Source organism: Oryctolagus cuniculus, chromosome 1 (assembly GCF_051225735.1).
Source record: "Oryctolagus cuniculus isolate XC-2025 breed Fujian yellow rabbit chromosome 1, ASM5122573v1, whole genome shotgun sequence".
NCBI lineage: Eukaryota > Metazoa > Chordata > Mammalia > Lagomorpha > Leporidae > Oryctolagus > Oryctolagus cuniculus.
This window is the reverse complement of record NC_142867.1, coordinates 94,574,373-94,592,110: the sequence shown is the minus strand read 5'-3', so window position 1 is coordinate 94,592,110 and position 17,738 is coordinate 94,574,373. Positions and strand designations below refer to the sequence as shown.

At 40.8% G+C, this 17,738-nt stretch overlaps 1 protein-coding gene across 2 annotated transcripts; it reads left to right on the top strand.

The window, feature by feature from the left end:
- Positions 1–260: 260 nt before the first annotated feature.
- Positions 261–14,404, top strand: MMP27 (matrix metallopeptidase 27). Of its 2 annotated transcripts, XM_002708422.6 has the most exons (10): positions 261–468; positions 1,263–1,501; positions 2,514–2,662; positions 2,751–2,879; positions 8,272–8,433; positions 9,106–9,226; positions 11,113–11,243; positions 11,976–12,135; positions 12,728–12,831; positions 13,874–14,404. In XM_002708422.6, exons 1-10 carry the CDS (start codon positions 367–369, stop codon positions 14,158–14,160), a joined length of 1,584 nt encoding a protein of 527 aa, XP_002708468.3. In that variant the 5' UTR covers positions 261–366; the 3' UTR covers positions 14,161–14,404. The 2 variants fall into 2 exon arrangements, with proteins under 2 accessions (XP_002708468.3, XP_089168343.1); XM_089312217.1 differs by lacking the exon at positions 12,728–12,831 and having other exon boundaries at positions 324–468.
- The last annotated feature ends 3,334 nt before the right edge of the window (positions 14,405–17,738 follow it).

Sequence of the window (17,738 nt, the reverse complement as noted above, 5' to 3'; positions counted from 1 at the left end):
CCTTGGTACTATGATACCAAGATATTCTGGGATTTCCTTCACAAGAAAATCATTCTGTAAATGCTTGAGAATTTATGGGTAGAAAATGCTCCTACTTTGTCCAGAGAAAAGTTACTTGGATGCTCCCATCCTAGCATACTCAATTTGATAAAGAAAAGTCATGTTCTTTGCTAAACAGTCACAGACTATGATTGCAAAATCAAATCAATTTGAGGGGAAAAAAACTGCGTATCATGACACACTTTGTGGCAAGTGTACTCTTCTGTTATTAATTAAATGATGATACAAGCCGATTCATGCCACGTCTCCCTATTACTTTCCAATCCTGTGCAAACAGAACAAAACTTCAGCTGAAAAGCAAGAGGAATGAAGAGTCTTCTGCCTCTATTTTTGCTCTCCCTAACATTTTCTTCTGCATTTCCTGCAGACCGAAAGATGAAAAATGAAGACAATATGCATCTGGCTCAGGTACTGTCTCAATAAATGTTACTAGCGACCACCAGTAAAATGTTCATTTTATTATTTCTCTCATGACCTAAAAATGACAGCAAATTCCTACAAAGGAGTTCCACGCTTTCGTATAAGACAGAGGTGCAGGATATGAAGACAGCATATGAGGGGTGGATGGGAAGAGTAGGGCGGGAGCCAGGCAGAATTTGCTATGAGTTGAGCACTGGTCATGAGTGAAGGTGACATTAGTGAAAAGAAAGGGGATTAGTGCAGGGCCCGGGTATGTCTATAAAAGCATTTCAGGCCAGCCAGGTGGACCAATCTGTAATTTGGAGCCCCTTGTCTAACTATCTGTTTATCATGCATCTATCTGAAATGTACATTGCTTTGGCAGTTAGTTTGCAAGATGGATAAATACCCGTTTCTTCTAGACTTTGTTTCAAGGAAACACCAAATGAAGCTAGCAGCAAATATCTGTGAGTTTAATTGGTAGAGGAAGCTTCACTCACGTCTGTGGAGTTGGGTGTTTTATGGTCTGTGTGGTTTGACTAATCCTTGTCGCTTCATAAATCTAGCAATTCTTGGATATTGCAAGAGCAGGGTGCCTCCTTCCTTTCCTCTCTGTGTCCTTTCTTCCTTCCTCCCTCACGCCTCTCTTTCCCTCATTATTTATTGTCACTCCACACACCTCTTTACTGCCAAAAAAAAAAAAAAAAGGTTTTCAAGCCATTTTGTTTTATCCCACGATAGAGTTTTGCTCTCCTGTAGTTTGTGCCTTTTTTTGTTTGTTTGTTTTTTGTCTTTTTGGTCAGGCATATCTCAACCAGTTCTACTCTCTTGAAATAGAAGGGAGTCATCTTGTTCAAAGCAAGAACAGGAGTCTCATAGAAGGCAAAATTCGGGAAATGCAAGCATTTTTTGGATTGACAGTGACTGGAGAGTTGGACTCAAACACTCTGGAGATCATGAAGACCCCCAGGTGTGGGGTGCCTGATGTGGGTCAGTATGGCTACACTCTCCCTGGGTGGAGGAAACACAACATCACATACAGGTAACACTTCAGTTCCACCTAATCCAAAGGAACAGGAATATAATCTCCACGAAACAATTATAATAATCAGTGATTGTAGTGAGCACTTCCTGTGCACTTGGCATGCCACAGTTTTTACGTATTCCATCCTCCCAAGAAACCTGCATATAGTATATGGTACTGTCACCTTGAACACAGATACACTGAAAGGAACATTCATGGGTCAAGACCAAGGTCACAGAGCTATTACCCGGAGACTGGCCCCAGCAGATATGCCCTAATTTCTGGTCTCCGCTGCTTCCATATGCACTCAAGATGAGAGGCCCAGCCTCTCTTAAGCTTCTGGTGCTTAAGAGCCTGGATGAAGTGTGAAGAGAGAATGGGGAGACTCTGGGGTGCAACCAGCTCATATTAGAGAGATGTGTGTGAAGTATAGATTTGCCCTCAGCTATCTCAAGGACAGGGGGACTGGCTCATTGGCAGGAAGAGGATCTGAGAGGCAGTGACCTTGACCTCCACTATAAAGTTTTTCTGATAGATTTTCCTTCATTCTACTGAGTTTTGCTATTAAAATGGTTTTAACAAGATAGGGAATACAAATAAAAGAAAAATCTTTTCCTGGGTAACTCTTTGTGGCTCTTGACTAAGATTCCTATTATAAGATATGTGAACAAGCTATATGAGAAAGTAAATCTCAGTTCTTTAATATTTTTACTATATTCATATACAAGCAAACACATACATGAAATAATGCTGTCCTATTTCAGATAAAGTCTTAAGGAAGTGACTTAACCTCTTGGAGCCTCTTTTGTTAAAATGCTGTATTATCTGATTCATGAGGAAGATGAAAGAATTCAACTATGTAGAATATGTAAGGGTCCTTCATTTAACTAAAGTGCTATACACATTAAAATATTGGCACCACAAAAATGTTATGGTATCATGTGATTAAGAAGGTAGAAATGATTTTTATAGGATTGTGCAACACATGTACATATAAGTAACAATTGATGTATTTGTGTTAACTTTCAAGAATAATGAACTACACTCCAGATATGGCACAAGCTGATGTGGATGATGCTATCCAAAAAGCACTGGAAGTATGGAGCAACGTGACTCCACTAACATTCACCAGGATTTCCAAGGGGATTGCAGATATCATGATTGCTTTTAGGACGCGAGGTAAGGTTTTCTACAGGAAAAACTGTGACTATTTTCACCTCAAGAGATAGGAAGCTAATCGTATTTCCTCCCATCAATTGTTTCTCAGTCCATGGCCGATGTCCTCGTCATTTTGATGGCCCCTGGGGAGTCCTTGGCCATGCCTTCCCACCTGGTCTGGGTCTGGGTGGTGACACTCACTTTGATGAGGATGAGAACTGGACCAAGGATGCAGCAGGTGAGTCCAGTGTTTTAATGAACAAAAGCTCATTACTCTAAAGACTCCTTGAAAAGAATAGCTTTGCAACCAATTACCATTTATCTCATACTCCCTAATTTCCCCACAATTTTCCATATCCACAGATGACCCTGGTGGAAGTGTTCAATATCCAGACAGACAACTGTACTTTCACAGTTCAGAGCCTTATCCTTACAACACATTCTCTTAAAGTTGTTAATCTGATTGTGATTGGAGGATTCTTCACTTATCCATACATGTGTGTGTCTATGAAACTTGCGGGTCTGTGTGCCTGGAGGTATGCAAGGTATTGTGTGGACCACATAGCTATTCTAGGTAAATTTCAGAGGCTCATTCTCCTGTGAGTTATAAGAAGGAGCTTCAAAAAGTTTGCTGGAAAATGAACATTATGAAAAACTGTGTGGGTTTCAAAATTTTGACATCAAATAAATTCATCTTTGAAATGAAAGTTCCATGAACTTTTTGAAGTTCCCTCATATGAAACTGAGACCCACAAACCCACCACAAAAGGCAGAATGCGTTGTGTGTTGTACCAATGGCATAAGTCACCTGTAACTTGAGGACTGAAAGAAGACTCTAGGGAGGTAATAATTTGGAGTTAGCAATTACAGGACAGTGTGGATTCACAGTCCAAAGTGTGTCTAGTTAAAAGCATGAACCACCTCTTCTAACTTATCTGCAAAGGAATGAGACCCTAATCATTATCTTTGGCCAATTCCTTCAATTAAGTTGATTTTTTAAAAAGATTTATTTATTTATTTGAAAGTCAGAGTTACACAGAGAGAAAAGGAGAGTCAGAGAGAGAGAGGTCTTCCATCTGATAGTTCACTCCCCAAATGGCCGCAACGGCTGGAGCTGCACTGATCCAAAGCCAGGAGCCAGGAGCTTCTTCCGGGTCTCCCTTGCAGGTGCAGGGGCCCAAGGACTTGAACCATCTTCCACTGCTTTCCCAGGCCATAGCAGAGAGCTGGATCAGAAGTGGAGCAGCCAGGACTAGAATTGGAGCTCATATGGGATGCTGGCGCTTCGGGCCAAGGTGTTAACCCTCTGTGCCACAGCGCCAGCCCCAAGTAAGTTGATTTTAATTCTTTTTTTTTTTTTTTTTTTTGATAGGCAGAGTGGACAGTGAGAGAGAGAGACAGAGAGAAAGGGAGAGAAAGGTCTTCCTTTGCCGTTGGTTCACCCTCCAATGGCCGCTGCGGCCAGCGCGCTGCGGCCAGCACACCGCGCTGATATGAAGCCAGGAGCCAGGTGCTTCTCCTGGTCTCCCATGGGGTGCAGGGCCCAAGCACTTGGGCCATCCTCCACTGCACTTCCTGGCCACAGCAGAGAGCTGTCCTGGAAGAGGGGCAACCAGGACAGAATCCGGTGCCCCGACCGGGACTAGAACCCGGTGTGCCGGCGCCGCAAGGATTCGCCTAGTGAGCCGCGGCGCCGGCCGATTTTAATTCTTCTAATGGGCCTACCTACACTGGAAGTTTTTCATGATTTTTCAAACAAGAACACAAAACTTTACTAAAGTAGTCATGTTTGTATCAAGCAAAGAGACAGGCTTTGTAGATTCTCAGGCTGTTCCCACTCCTGACTTTTTTAATCATTGACAACAGGCATCATGCATCTATTACCTAGATACCAGGGCCCTAGGAAAGCACAGGCTGTGGCTTTGTGAGAGGTAGGATACACGGATACAGTTCATTCCTTACCAAGTAACTCTAGGTAAGTCTCTTTGGGCCAGATCTACAGCTTTTGTGAAACTGAGAATCTGTGGCATTAAATGGTCCATAATTACTCACTGCCGAGTTTGAACATGTAAGGCAACCGTTCTTCCGAGTGCTGGTGAGGAAGGTAAAGAAGAGACTATTGATTGAGCTTTGGGCAACAGAGCAAACCAGGCTTTGCTTTCGTATCTAGAGATAGAAATCAAAATGAAAGATGGCACTATCCTTTGATCACTTTAAATCCAATACTTGGTAGCAATTGCTGTCATCCGTATTGTTTCAAGCTCACTGCCAAAAGCGATCTGAGGGATGGATTCTTAAACAGAACAAAGAGTTCTGGGACCCATGTGAACAGGACTGGCTTGAACCAGGCAGAGTGAAATACAGAATCCAACCAGGTGCTGAGTGGGAAAGCAGGCAGCAGTTCCAAAAGGGGTTGTATTTTGACTACTTTATTACAATCTCTCAGAGTAGAAACTGTGAACCCTTGGTGACACCCAATTGTAAAATTCTTAGTATACTGACATTAAAGGAATTAATAATATGTTTTCTAATAAGAACAAAAAGTTTCTCCAAGTAACTGTAGTTTCCAATCAAATCATACTTTTTATTTGGGCTAAGAAGACAGAAAAAGAGAGAGAGCATACTTCCATCCATTGGTTCACTCCCCCAAATGCCCACAGTGGCTGCTACCCCACCGGGGCCAAAGCCTAGAGCCAGGAACACCATACGGATCTCCCAGTCACTCCCAGGGAGGCAGGAATCTGGAGAAAGAGTAGAAGCTGGTATCATACCCAGGCATTCCGATATGGCACACAGATGTCCCAACTGCCTGCTTGACCACTAGGCCAAATACCTGCCCCCCAATCATAATTTTTAAATAGGAATTTTGGTAATAATAATATGACTACTACTTCTGTTACAGTGTTCTTTCTCCTGTGGAGGAAGTACAAAATCATAGAGCATCTGAGCCATGCTTTGCTAATCTCATTGCTTCTCCTGGGAAGCACAAGTCATTTGCAAGAGATATCAGAGGAGTTCAAGCACATGCAGAGATTTTCCTTGAGATTCTCCCAAAGCAAAGCCAGTGCCAGGACTATTGTGAGTGTGTGTGTGTATGTGTGTGTGTGCGCGCATGTGCGCATGCCACACAGATGGTACACCAAACACCTGACATATCCTTAAAGAATACTGCTCAGTGTTGGGACGTGGGAAGAGAGTGGTTTATATTTTGGCAGAATTTTATTCTTTTCAGAGCTTCTTATTTATCGGAGAGGCCGATGGAAAGTCAATCTTTTTGCCATTCCTTTTTCTGTAAAATAATAATAGTAATGACCTCCTTGAGGGATGGTAAAATAAACTCCCTTCTGTTTAATTAAGTGAATAAAAGTGAAGGCACCCCACAAAGCACTTCTTCATAGTGAACACTCAGACAGTATTTGATGTTGATGATTATCTAGGTGCTTATTCATATTAGTAGTGATGAGGATGGTGATGATGATGACATAGAAAAAGACATTTACAAAGGTATGAATTCATAATGTATAGATTCACCCATTTATTCACATCTCCATGAGGCAAAGATTTTGTCATCTTTTTGCCTACACTGTCATATGGCCTATCACAGTGTCAACACTTGATAAATGGTCTCCAAATGTTTAGTAAATAAAGTCCCTCAACAATCATTTATTGAATATCTACTGCGACACAGACTTTGTCATCAAAATGGAACATAGAATAGTATACAGGACACAGACCCTGCCTTCCAGTGGTTTACTGTCAAGGGGCACACAGATAATTAAATGGCAATTAAAACCAGTACAGGCCAGCGCCATGGCTCAATAGGCTAATCCTCCACCTGCGGCGCCGGCACACCTGGTTCTAGTCCCAGTCAGGGCGCCGGATTCTGTCCTGGTTGCCCCTCTTCCAGGCCTCTACTATGGCCTGGAAGTGCAGTGGAGGATGGCCCAAGTACTTGGGCCCTGCACCCCATCGGAGACCAGGAGAAGCACCTGGCTCCTGGCTTCGGATCAGCGCAGTGTGCTGGCCATGGTGGCCATTGGAGGGTGAACCAACGGCAAAGGAAGACCTTTCTCTCTGTCTCTCTCTCACACTGTCCACTCTGCCTGTCAAAAAAAAAAAAAACAGTATGAACAGTACTGGGATAAAGGAAACTATGGTGATATAACAGGAGCACATGGGAGAAATTTTAACCCAGACCAGAGGTCAGAGGAGGAAGAGATGTCAAACCCGAGACCTGAATTCTAAGCAAGAACTGAGAAGGCAAAGGGAGAGGAAGAGGATTAAGAGAGTTCTGACAGAAATCCCAGCTCAACTCAGCTGAAAGCAGGGAAGGGAAGGCTGGGATGGGAAGACTGGGATTCAGCTGGTAGAGAGTCTTAAAAGCCAGGGTAAGTATATTTGGAATTCATTTAGAAGAGCTGAGTTTGAACTATTTTTTCAGAGCTATTTGTCCTTGAACAAAAACACATGCAGGAATATAACCAGCCAGGCACATAGCAGCACAAAGGTCAGAGCAGAAAGTGATCAAAGACCAGGAAATAATTCTTTGCCATTTTATATTAGCTTTGTGCAAACATCTCCATCAAGAATGGTGTGGTCTTTCCTTAGGCTCCACAGACTTAGCTGTAAATCCAAGGACAGTCTTTTACTTTTAGCACTTGAAAGACCACTGGGGCAGAAAGATAATCAGAAAGACAATTTCAGTATACCTGGCAACACTCCTGGGCTGAATACATACAGGGTACTATGGTCATGTATGGGAGGAGCATCTCACCACCTTTTCATTCAAGTAGACATCTGAACATCCAGCAATCATTACTGAGCACCATCTACTGCCAACCAGTTTGGCAGTCATCAAAAATAAATGATGATTAAGATCCCTGTACTCAAAGGTTAGACAACCTGGTAATAGGAACAGGCAATACAATCGCTTGTGTGCTATGATGAAAGTGAGAACTAAGTCTTTGGAATCCCAGAGGTGCATTTTATTTAATGTAGATTGCAGCTGGGATGATAATGGACCCCCCCCCACCATGAACTAAACGATTCTGGAGCAAAGTTCTGAAGAACAAGTAGGTGGCTAAGCTCAGAGGGAGTGGGAAGGATAATATTCTTGGAAGAATGAATGGAACTATAAAGACACTGAAAATAGGAGGATTATGCACAGAGGACAAATTCAACTGACTAATATGACTAGCTCATGAAATATGAAAATATGAGGATGAAAAAAGGCAGGGATGAGATCATGAAGAGCCATGTGAGGAGATTTGTACTTTACCCTACAGCCAGTGGAGAACTCAGAAGAATGTAAGTAGGAGCAACAGGATCACATATAGGATAGTCCATAAACAACAACAACAAACTAGTAGCTTTAATTTTTTTAAATAATATCCTTTTCTGAGATACTGGTTTTAAGCCATTGATTTACACTGGGTTATATTTTTCCATTATATGTCTAATGCCAATTACTAGTATTGAAATACTTCCGGATAAATGATGTTGTGTAAATCATACAGAAATATCTGCTGTATAGCAAGCCTCTTCTTCATTCCCCTTGGTTTCTTGTAATCTCAGGTGCAACAGTTCTTTTGATCAACTCATGATTTCATGTTTTCCCTGTTTTTGTTAAGGATTCAATTTATTTCTTGTGGCTGCTCATGAATTTGGCCATTCACTAGGGCTCTCTCACTCCAGTGATCAAAGAGCCTTGATGTTCCCGAATTTTGTCTCCCTGGATCCTAGCAAATATCCGCTTTCTCAGGATGATATCAATGCAATCCAGTCCATCTATGGTGAGTAAAATTGTACTCGTGAATGTATATGAACTAGGGGCAGACATTGGGCCCACTGGTTTAAGGCTATGATTAGCACTCCCACATTCCCTAGGGGAGTACTTTGATTTCCACCTCTGGCTCCAGAGTCCAGCTTCCTGCTGATATACACCTTTGGAGGCAGCAGTGATGGTTCAAGTAATTGGGTTCCTAATACCCTCACAGGAGACCTTGATTGGGTTCCCAGATCCTGCCTTCAGCACCCCCAACCATTGCAAATATTTGGGAAATAACCCAGTGGAGGAGAGTGCTCATTCATTCTCTCTCTCTCTCTCTCTCTCTCTGTCTGTCTCTCTGCCTCTGGCTCTCTTTCTCTGGCTCTATTTCTCTCTCTGTTCTTCCCTTCCCTCCCCTCCCATCTCCTTTCCCCCTCCCCTTCCCTTCCCTTCCCTCCCCTTCCCTCCCCCACCGCCTCTCCTCTTTCTCCCTCTGTGTGTTTGTGTCTGTCTGTCTGTCTGCCTCTCAGTAATTAAATAAATGTGAACTAAATAGGACACTTTTCAAAAAGGAAGTTGGAGAAATCATTTCTTGAAATATTAACATGAAGCAAATAATCACTTAGGTAAGATCCTTGTGTAGGCATACTTCCTCATGCCCGCTAAATTCACTGTGGTATTTCTTTTCTCATCAAAGGAGGTCCACCTAAGGTACCTGCTAAGCCAAAGGGACCCACTGTACCCCATGCCTGTGACACAGGATTGACTTTTGATGCTATTACCAGTTTCCGCAGAGAAGTAATGTTCTTTAAAGGCAGGTAAACCATTCCCTCAATTTCCTACAATGATTTTTCTTTTCAATGGGATTTGGGGACAGAAAGTCTTAGAACTAGTAAAAATGTGTGCCTTTTCCTTTCATTATATAACTGCACATTCTATTCAACTATCTTAGTATGTGTTTATATCTCTTATTTATTTGACAAATAATATTTGAATGATTTAAATCAATTTTTAGCTGCCATTAAATAAGAATGTGAATTAGAGTAACTTTCAATGACTTCTTGGTCCAAATGATACATGAGTCTCATCAACTTAAGCCTGATTTCAGGAGCCTATTGTTAAGTTTTCAGGAATTTTCCAAATCAATTCAAATCAGAGTGGTAGCTTTAAATTGGTTGTGGTAGAGTATTTTCACCCTGGGAATCAACAAATATTAAAAATCAGATCTTATCGCAGCTAGAGACCAGTGTTATATATGAATCAGCACACCACTGACCACTTCTTAATGTTAAACCCATAAAGGATTCTGTCATAGTATAAACTTCCTTCTCTTACTATGTTTAACTTATTGGACTTAAATTGTGGCATGATGCATTAGTTATGTATAGCATGGCAAATTTCCATAGCAAAATCTTGAGACATACACCATTCAACAAGAATATAGAGGTATAAGCAAAGAATACTTGAAACCAGATCCCTTGCACCCACAACTGTATAGCACTGTCATTACACAACATTGCTAGTTTGCTCTGACCAGCAGAGGCTAAGAGATCACCAATCATGGACAGGAAAGGGGAGTTGCCTACTTTTTATAGACTCAGAATTTTACAGCCAGAAAGGAAATTCTGAAGAATGTTTTAATATGCCATTAATAACATTTGCTCATTCCAGCACACGTCGGCACATAAAAGTTCTGCTTCATTTGCTGTGTCCTTGACTTTGTCTCTGGTACTTGGAACTATTTGTAAAATTTATATGAGGGGGCCGGTGCCGCAGCTCAATAGGCTAATCCTCCGCCTGCAGCTCCAGCACACCGGATTCTAGTCCCAGTCGGGGCGCTGGATTCTGTCCTGGTTGCCCCTCTTCCAGGCCAGCTCTCTGCTGTGGCCCAGAAGTACAGTAGAGGATGGCCCAAGTGTTTGGGCCCTGCACCCGCATGGGAGACCAGAAGAAGCACCTGGCTCCTGGCTTCAGATCAGTGCGGTGCGCCAGCCGCGGTGCGCCGCGGCATCCATTGGAGGGTGAACCAATGGCAAAAGAAAGACCTTTCTCTCTGTCTCTCTCTCTCTCACTGTCCACTCTGTCTGTCAAAAAAATAAATAAATAAATAAATAAATAAATAAAAATTTACATGAGGGGCCAGCACTGTGGCATAGCAGGTAAAGCCACCACCTGCAGTGCCAACATCCCATATGGACACCAGCTTGAGTCCTGGCTGCTCCACTTTTAATCCAGTTCTCTTCTATAGCCCAGAAAGTAGCAGCAGATGGCCCAAGACCTGGAAGAAGCTCCAGGCTCCTGGCTTTGGTTTGGTCCAGCGTGGCCAGTGCAGCCATTTGGGGAGTGAACCAGCAGATGGAAGACCGTCCTCTCTCTCTCTCTCTCTCTCTCTCTCTCTGCCTCTGCCTCTCTATAACTCTGGCTTTCAAATAAATAAATATATCTTAAAAATATTTACATGAATAGTTTACCACTCTAAGTACCCATTATACTGGACACAAAGGCATATCCTGACCTCAATAGTTCAAAGAATAGAACTGAACTCACAACAAACTAAATTGGCTGGGGAAAAAATCATGCTAGTTCTGTAAATTATTTGAAGATACTGACCCATTAAATGAAAGGCAAGCCTAAGATTGTATCATCTGCATTGACAAAAATAGGTAACCTACATGGATAAAGTGTTTTTTTTTTTTTAACATAGGAACCTCTGGAGGATCTATTATGATATTGCTAATGTTGAATTTGAATTAATTGCTTCATTCTGGCCATCTCTGCCAGCTGATCTTCAAGCTGCATATGAAAATCCCAAAGACAGGATTCTGGTTTTTAAAGGTAACCTTTCTTATCATCATTCCTTCAGTCTCTCTAGATACCTGAACTGGCCAGTAGGTAGTCTGGTGTGGGGAATATAATCTTCATGCATGAGCCAGGGACTAAAAGAAACTTATATGGTAAAAACTATACATTTTTTTGCTAAATAAAGGTACTCTATCTATTTTTCTTGTTCCCTTTTCACTAGGGTTGTCAAATTCAGCAAATAAAAATGTAGAATTCTGCCTCTCAAAATATAATTCTATGAATTTCAGTTAAATAACAGGTAATTGTTGGCATACATATGTCTCTTGCAATATTTTAGGTACACTTATATAAAAATTAGTCATTTTTTATTTGAAATTCAAGTTTAGTAGGTATTTTATATTTAGCTTAGAAATCTTTATTTTTTACATGTATTTAATCAAATTAAAAGGCTTTGAGAGCGCTTGAAAGCTGAAATTTAGGAGAATATATCTGCATACTAAATTGTTTTATCAATTAGCCAATGAAAGATAATCAATGCAGTGAAACCAGTTGACAAGGGTACGTACATTATTAACTACAGTACATAATAATATAGCTGATATAAACAGCTAAAGAAAATGGTTAGTATAAATGGAGACACAAGATTACTAAATCTACAAGTACTGAAATTGAGAGGAATTGGGCACCTAATTATTTTTAAACTTAAGACATTTACTTTTTCTCCTAGGAAGTAGATGAGAAGGTAATCACTTTCTCTCTTGCTAGATGAAAACTTCTGGATGATCAGAGGATATGCTGTCCTGCCAGATTACCCCAAATCCATCCATACGCTCGGCTTCCCAAGACACGTGAAGAAAATTGATGCAGCAGTCTGTGACCAAAACACAAGGAAAACGTACTTCTTTGTAGACATTTGGTGCTGGAGGTAAGTTTACAGAAAATTGGCCCTTTTGCTTATTATAGAGACAAAAAATTAAACAAATCTAGAATCTTCTTAAAATGAATTTTGTTGAAGGCAATTTTGGGCAGAGGACACTTATGAAATCATAAGATACATCTGTGCATCTAATGGTCTTTCTCCAACTTAAAAAATATGAGACATCTGAAAAATTTATGGAAAACATGCACTAATTCCACTCTTCCATGAATTTCCTGAATACCTTTGTATGAACAAGTTAAAATAATAAAGTTGGTGATGCCAACCAAATTGCCAATAACACAAACAACAGTCAAAATCTCTAAATGCTCCCAGCTGAGCTCTTGGTTTGATTTAACAGTTCCTCAGAATAGCCCTGAGTTAACAAAATATGTACCCTTTTTTCTAATCTGTGTTAAAGATGCCATAAGTAATAACTTAAAATATACTATAAATGATTCAACCATCTATAATCTTCATATTTTTATTACTGATCCCATTAGTTTCCCTCTAGCTGACCCATTTATCTGACTGTAAGTTGGACAAGTAGAAGAATCAAACTCTCCAAAACAAAGACCCACTTTCAAATCCGTGTATGTAGGTATGATGAGATGACCCAAACCATGGACAGAGGGTATCCACAGAGGGTGGTAAAACACTTTCCAGGACTTGGTCTCCGCATTGATGCTGCTTTCCAGCATAAAGGTAACACTGATGCCTAAATTATGGAAAACACTTCAGAGATTATATCGACTCCAATGTAGTAAGAGAGCAGAGAAGCAGTTTGATTTTAATGTAATTTTTTTACTGCATGTAAGTGTAGTGAATGAAAATACTAAAGAAGCATATACGTGAAATAATAAACACAAGCTTTGCAGGTATTATCATGAATAGAATTTGTAAGTCCTGGATTATACTCTCTGTGACACTATTTCAAATCTGTGTTGAAGAAGGGCAGGCATTTTGCCTGGCACTTAGGATGCTACTTGGGATGCCTGCATCCCATATTAGAGTACCTGGAATTGGTCCAGATTCTATTCCCCTTTCCAGCTTCATGATAATGCTCACCCTAAAAAGGCAGTAGGTGATGGCTCAAGTAGTTGAGTACCTGCCACCTATGTGGGAGACCTAGCTTCAGGTTGTCCTGGACCCAGCTCTTGAAATCATTTGAGGACTGAACCAGTTGGTGGGAGCATTCTCTTTCTCTCCTCTCTCTCTCTCTCTCTGTCTCTCTCTATCTCTCTCTTTCTGTCTGTCTGTCTGTCTCTCTCTCTGATTTTTCTGCCTTTAAAATAAATAGGAAAAAAAGAAAAGAAAATAGTTTTTTTTTTTTAATTAGAACAGCTCTTAAAAATTGTGGATAAAATGTAGAGGCCAAGATAATAACCACAGAGGCCTTCTCCTCACCATCACTGAGATACTTTGCTGAAACCTAGCTTCAATCATAATAATCTCACTAGATAGATGATAATCTCACTAGAAAGGTGCTAAGTCCCTTAAAACTCATGCTTTTTACCTTGACTTCCTCCTTGGGGAAATAATCAGATTTCTTATGTGACAGTTAAAAAAGAAAATACATCTATATAATTTTCCAAGTTTCTTTGTTCTCAATAATGTTATTCTATTTCTATAAAATGTTTAAGTAAGGAACCATATGTATATAAACTATATAAGTATGGAACCATAACTACATAACCACAGCTATATAAGCTATGGAAGATAACTAATCATAACTCTCTGTTTCTAGGATTCTTCTATTTCTTCCGTGGATCAAAGCAATTTGAATATGATATTAAGGCAAAGAACATTACCCAAGTGATGAGAACCAATGCTTGGTTTCAGTGCACAGAACCGTTAAACTCATCATTTGATTTTGCTATCAACAGGGAAAGTGCATATTCAAGAGGAATGGACATATTGTATCACAGGAATTTAAGCTTGCTTGTTGTCAGTATTGTTTATCTGCTGAAAAACCTTATAGTTATCAATGAGTTTATAGATCTAAATTTAACCTTGAGAAGTCTTTTAATCTGAACTCTGTCTCAAAGTAGAGTAGAACCAGTCTTTAACATTAATATGCCAGTCCTACTTTGTTCTAAATACCTAATGGGTAAAGATTCAACAACCATTTTGAGCTAATTCTTTTAACAGGAAATTATCAGATATAAGTAAAATCACTGGCTGTACGTTAAGCCTAATTCAGCTTTGTGGACTTGGGAAAGTAAGATGTGTCGTAACTAAATACTGAAGACATTTATTAAACCAATCTTTAGCATTCTATTTTGCCTGGTTCTTTGAGAAGCCCAATAAACTGCATCCCTCATCCCTCTGCATGTTCTAAACTCACCAAATACGTTATTCCACCTCCCTAAGAGAAGGGTGAGGCCTGGATAGATGAAATGTGTGTTACACTAGAGACAGTTCCCTGATAAGTAAGGAAGTAGCAGGAGTAGGAAATAAGTGTCCCTCCAGCCTGCCAAACATTGACCAATGCGGTCAACGATTCCTTAGTGTAAAGTCAAGCTTTATGCACATTGATCTCCTATGTAAGAAATACCAGGATTTCTTCCCTGGGTTGGAGATTTATTGGCATCACCTTAGCCTAGGCATAGAAAATGCTGTCCTTTGATTGATCATCTATTTGTTCAGTTTCCAGATTCCTCTGATTAGGATTTATCTTCATACCCTCAAAGCTAAATGCTCAGCAGAGCTCTTAGTGAGTTTTCTGAGCCAGAGCTGGGAGATTGCCTATTGAATTTGATTCTGATGAAGTGAAACATTGAGAAGGTATCTATTGATAGAAGATAAGCAGAGAGAATCTCACAAATGACAAACACAACGGGTACTCGCTTGTCCTTTCTGGTTTTCTCAAGGGCCTGTGATTAAGTCTTAAAAGAAAGAAATAGCTTTAAAATGAGTATGTACAAGACTACATTGACAACAAGTATTCAATTTGGAGTTTTGAACAGCTGAGGTAGAAGAGATGAATTTAACATACAGATTATATTTTAATTTCTTCCTACCTGAGGACAAAGAGAGAAACTCATCATAACTTTTCTATTGCTTATCATGAGTTGACTCCCATAAGACACTCAACTGAATGAATCATTTGTCCCAGAGAAGAACTGAATGTTTTATTTTGGGTCATGAAATTATTTGAAACACAAGACATATCTTCAGGTTGAAATTCAGTCCCCTATTTGTTTTCATGTATATGTAATCTTAAATAAAAAGATTTAATAGCTAAAAGAAACTTTTAAGATACTTAAATTAGTCACAAAATCCTAAATTTTAATTCTATATTCACTTATTATCTAGAAATCTATAAAATCATAGGGAAATCTAAATCCAACTTTTACTGATATAAATCACTTAGAATTTGATCTATAGATGAGATCAAAAACATATGAACAAGGTGGTCAACAATGAATACAAAACTTTCTTACACAGGAAAGTTTCCAGAACAGATGAATGTTTCTGTTTATAGTCTACAATAGTATTGATTGCTTAATGGACCATAAAACCGTATTTGGTAACAATCATGAGATTTAATAGATGAATTTTTGCTCATTTTTTTTCTGGAGTATACTCTTCAGTTGTATCAATAACAAGTAACATAAGCATTTATTTCCAAGATTATTTTACTTTTTTACTTTATCTTTTTGACTTCCTGAACTATTTTTAAGAACTTAGAAGCAAAAAGAATCAAATTCATTAAGATGGAATGGAAATCAGCTAAGTCTAAAAGCTCCCAGAAAATGTGATGCTAGGGAGTCAAAGCAACTGCATGTGAGAATGTGGCATAAAGTAGAAGAGCCTTCAAATACAAGTGATCTCAGAAGTCTGGGGTGCTTAGAAAATTGTTGAGAGAAATTGTGACCAAGATGGCCCCTGGTATATTTTTCATAGCTACCTGGGTGTTAATCAGTCTCATTCCTTCAGCAGAGACATAACGCCTGTGGGAAGTCAGAGGCACTGTGTGCTGAGCACGTTTGCTCACCCAACAACTATTTCCTGAGTGCCTACCATGTGCCAGGCACTGCTCTAGGAACCATGGACGCAGCAGTGAACAAAGTAGCAAAGCCCCTACATTCGTGGATCTTACATTTTTAGTCAACGCACAGAAACCACTAATAAACAAGAAATTGCAATTATGTCGAGGAGGTTAAATGCCTTGAGGAGAAATCGAGGAGCTTGTGCTGAGCCTGCTTGTCCTCAGATTCTCTCCATGCCCTTTCAGGGCTCCTCTGGGAATGGGGTGGCAGGTGCTGCCCCCTCCAGGCTCACCCAGATCTCAGCATCGTCCCAAGGGAGGCACTGAGGAGTCAGGCGTTTCCCCCTTCCCTCCTTTGCAACATCAGCAGTGGAGCTGTGTCTCTTCAGTACTGCAGCCCCCACCACAACCAGCGTGGTTCCTGCTGCTGGCAGGGCTGGTGGAGTCCTACAGCTTCTAACATCTGGACTGCTCCAGTATCCCCTGGACGGCTTTTCAGCCTCTTCCATCACACGTGTAACTGATTTCCTGCATTAAATTCTCCCTAGTTCAAAATCCAAGAATGATTTTGACTTTTCTGGTTGACGCTAGGTAATGTTTTGGTTAGGAGAATAGAGGAAGAGTGACAAATATGGGATGTTCTGGAGGGAATAACATACATAGAACTCTCTGGGGAGGCCTGAGGCAGAAATCTAAAGGAAGCAAGCCAGGGTCGCGTATCTAAGGGAAAGGGTGCAGGTGGGAAATGGCAGTAAGTGCAAAGGCCCTGCAGTGGGAATGTGCTGGGATTAGTTGGAGGGCAGCAGAGATGTTCCTGTGGCTGCAGAGAAATTGGGGCAGGGGTGGAGTGAGGGAAATGGAGATAAATTGGAGACGTGCCAAAGCGACAGATCATCTAAGGCCTTACCAGTCATTGTACAGAATATTTGTATTCTAGAGACATCTAAGAAGAAAAAGTGTTATTTTGACTTGTAGTTGAGAAGACTCACTGGCTACGCTGAGGAGAACAGGCAATAGAAACGGGAGATGCGTGAGGAGCCCCCTGCAACCATCCACAGTGGATGACATTCGTATTAGTGAAGGAAAGCCTGAGGGGATATTCTGAAGGTAGAGATGATGAGATGCGCTAATGGATTGGGTGTGTCCTCTGATATAAAGACAGTTTGGTTTGTTTCTGGACAAATGAAGGATGGAGTGGCCATTCACAGAGGTGTGAAGTCTGGGAGAGAAACCATTCTGAGGAGGAAATGACAGTGCTCAGCAGGGAGCTGGGTAACTCGCCTGAGGTTCAGCCCAAACACGGAGATCTAAGTTTGGGAATTGTCATTATGTAGACACACAGGATTGAATTATGTCATCTAGGTGCTGAGCCCAGGGGAGGCGAGATGACATTGAGTAATAAACCCCCCTCCCATCACTAAGTAACTGATTAAAGATAAGCTTCATTTACAGTGTTGTTGACCCTACAACAACCCCATTCACTCTCCTGCACACCTGCTTCCTGCTGGCTGTTCATTCTCCTTGCTCCGTAGGTGCCCCTGAGCTTGCCACTTCACCCTGCTGTGCTTACCAGGACTCTTAACCTTGCCGGGGTCTCCAGATCAGAGCATGCGCACCT

Bases quoted from the DNA above. Each gene is read 5' to 3' on its own strand.
- MMP27 (XM_002708422.6), top strand. From the start codon at position 367: ATGAAGAGTCTTCTGCCTCTATTTTTGCTCTCCCTAACATTTTCTTCT. The intron at 1,502-2,513 runs GTAACACTTCAG...TTAACTTTCAAG, and splicing joins AAACACAACATCACATACAG to AATAATGAACTACACTCCAG. The intron at 8,434-9,105 runs GTGAGTAAAATT...TTCTCATCAAAG, and splicing joins TGCAATCCAGTCCATCTATG to GAGGTCCACCTAAGGTACCT.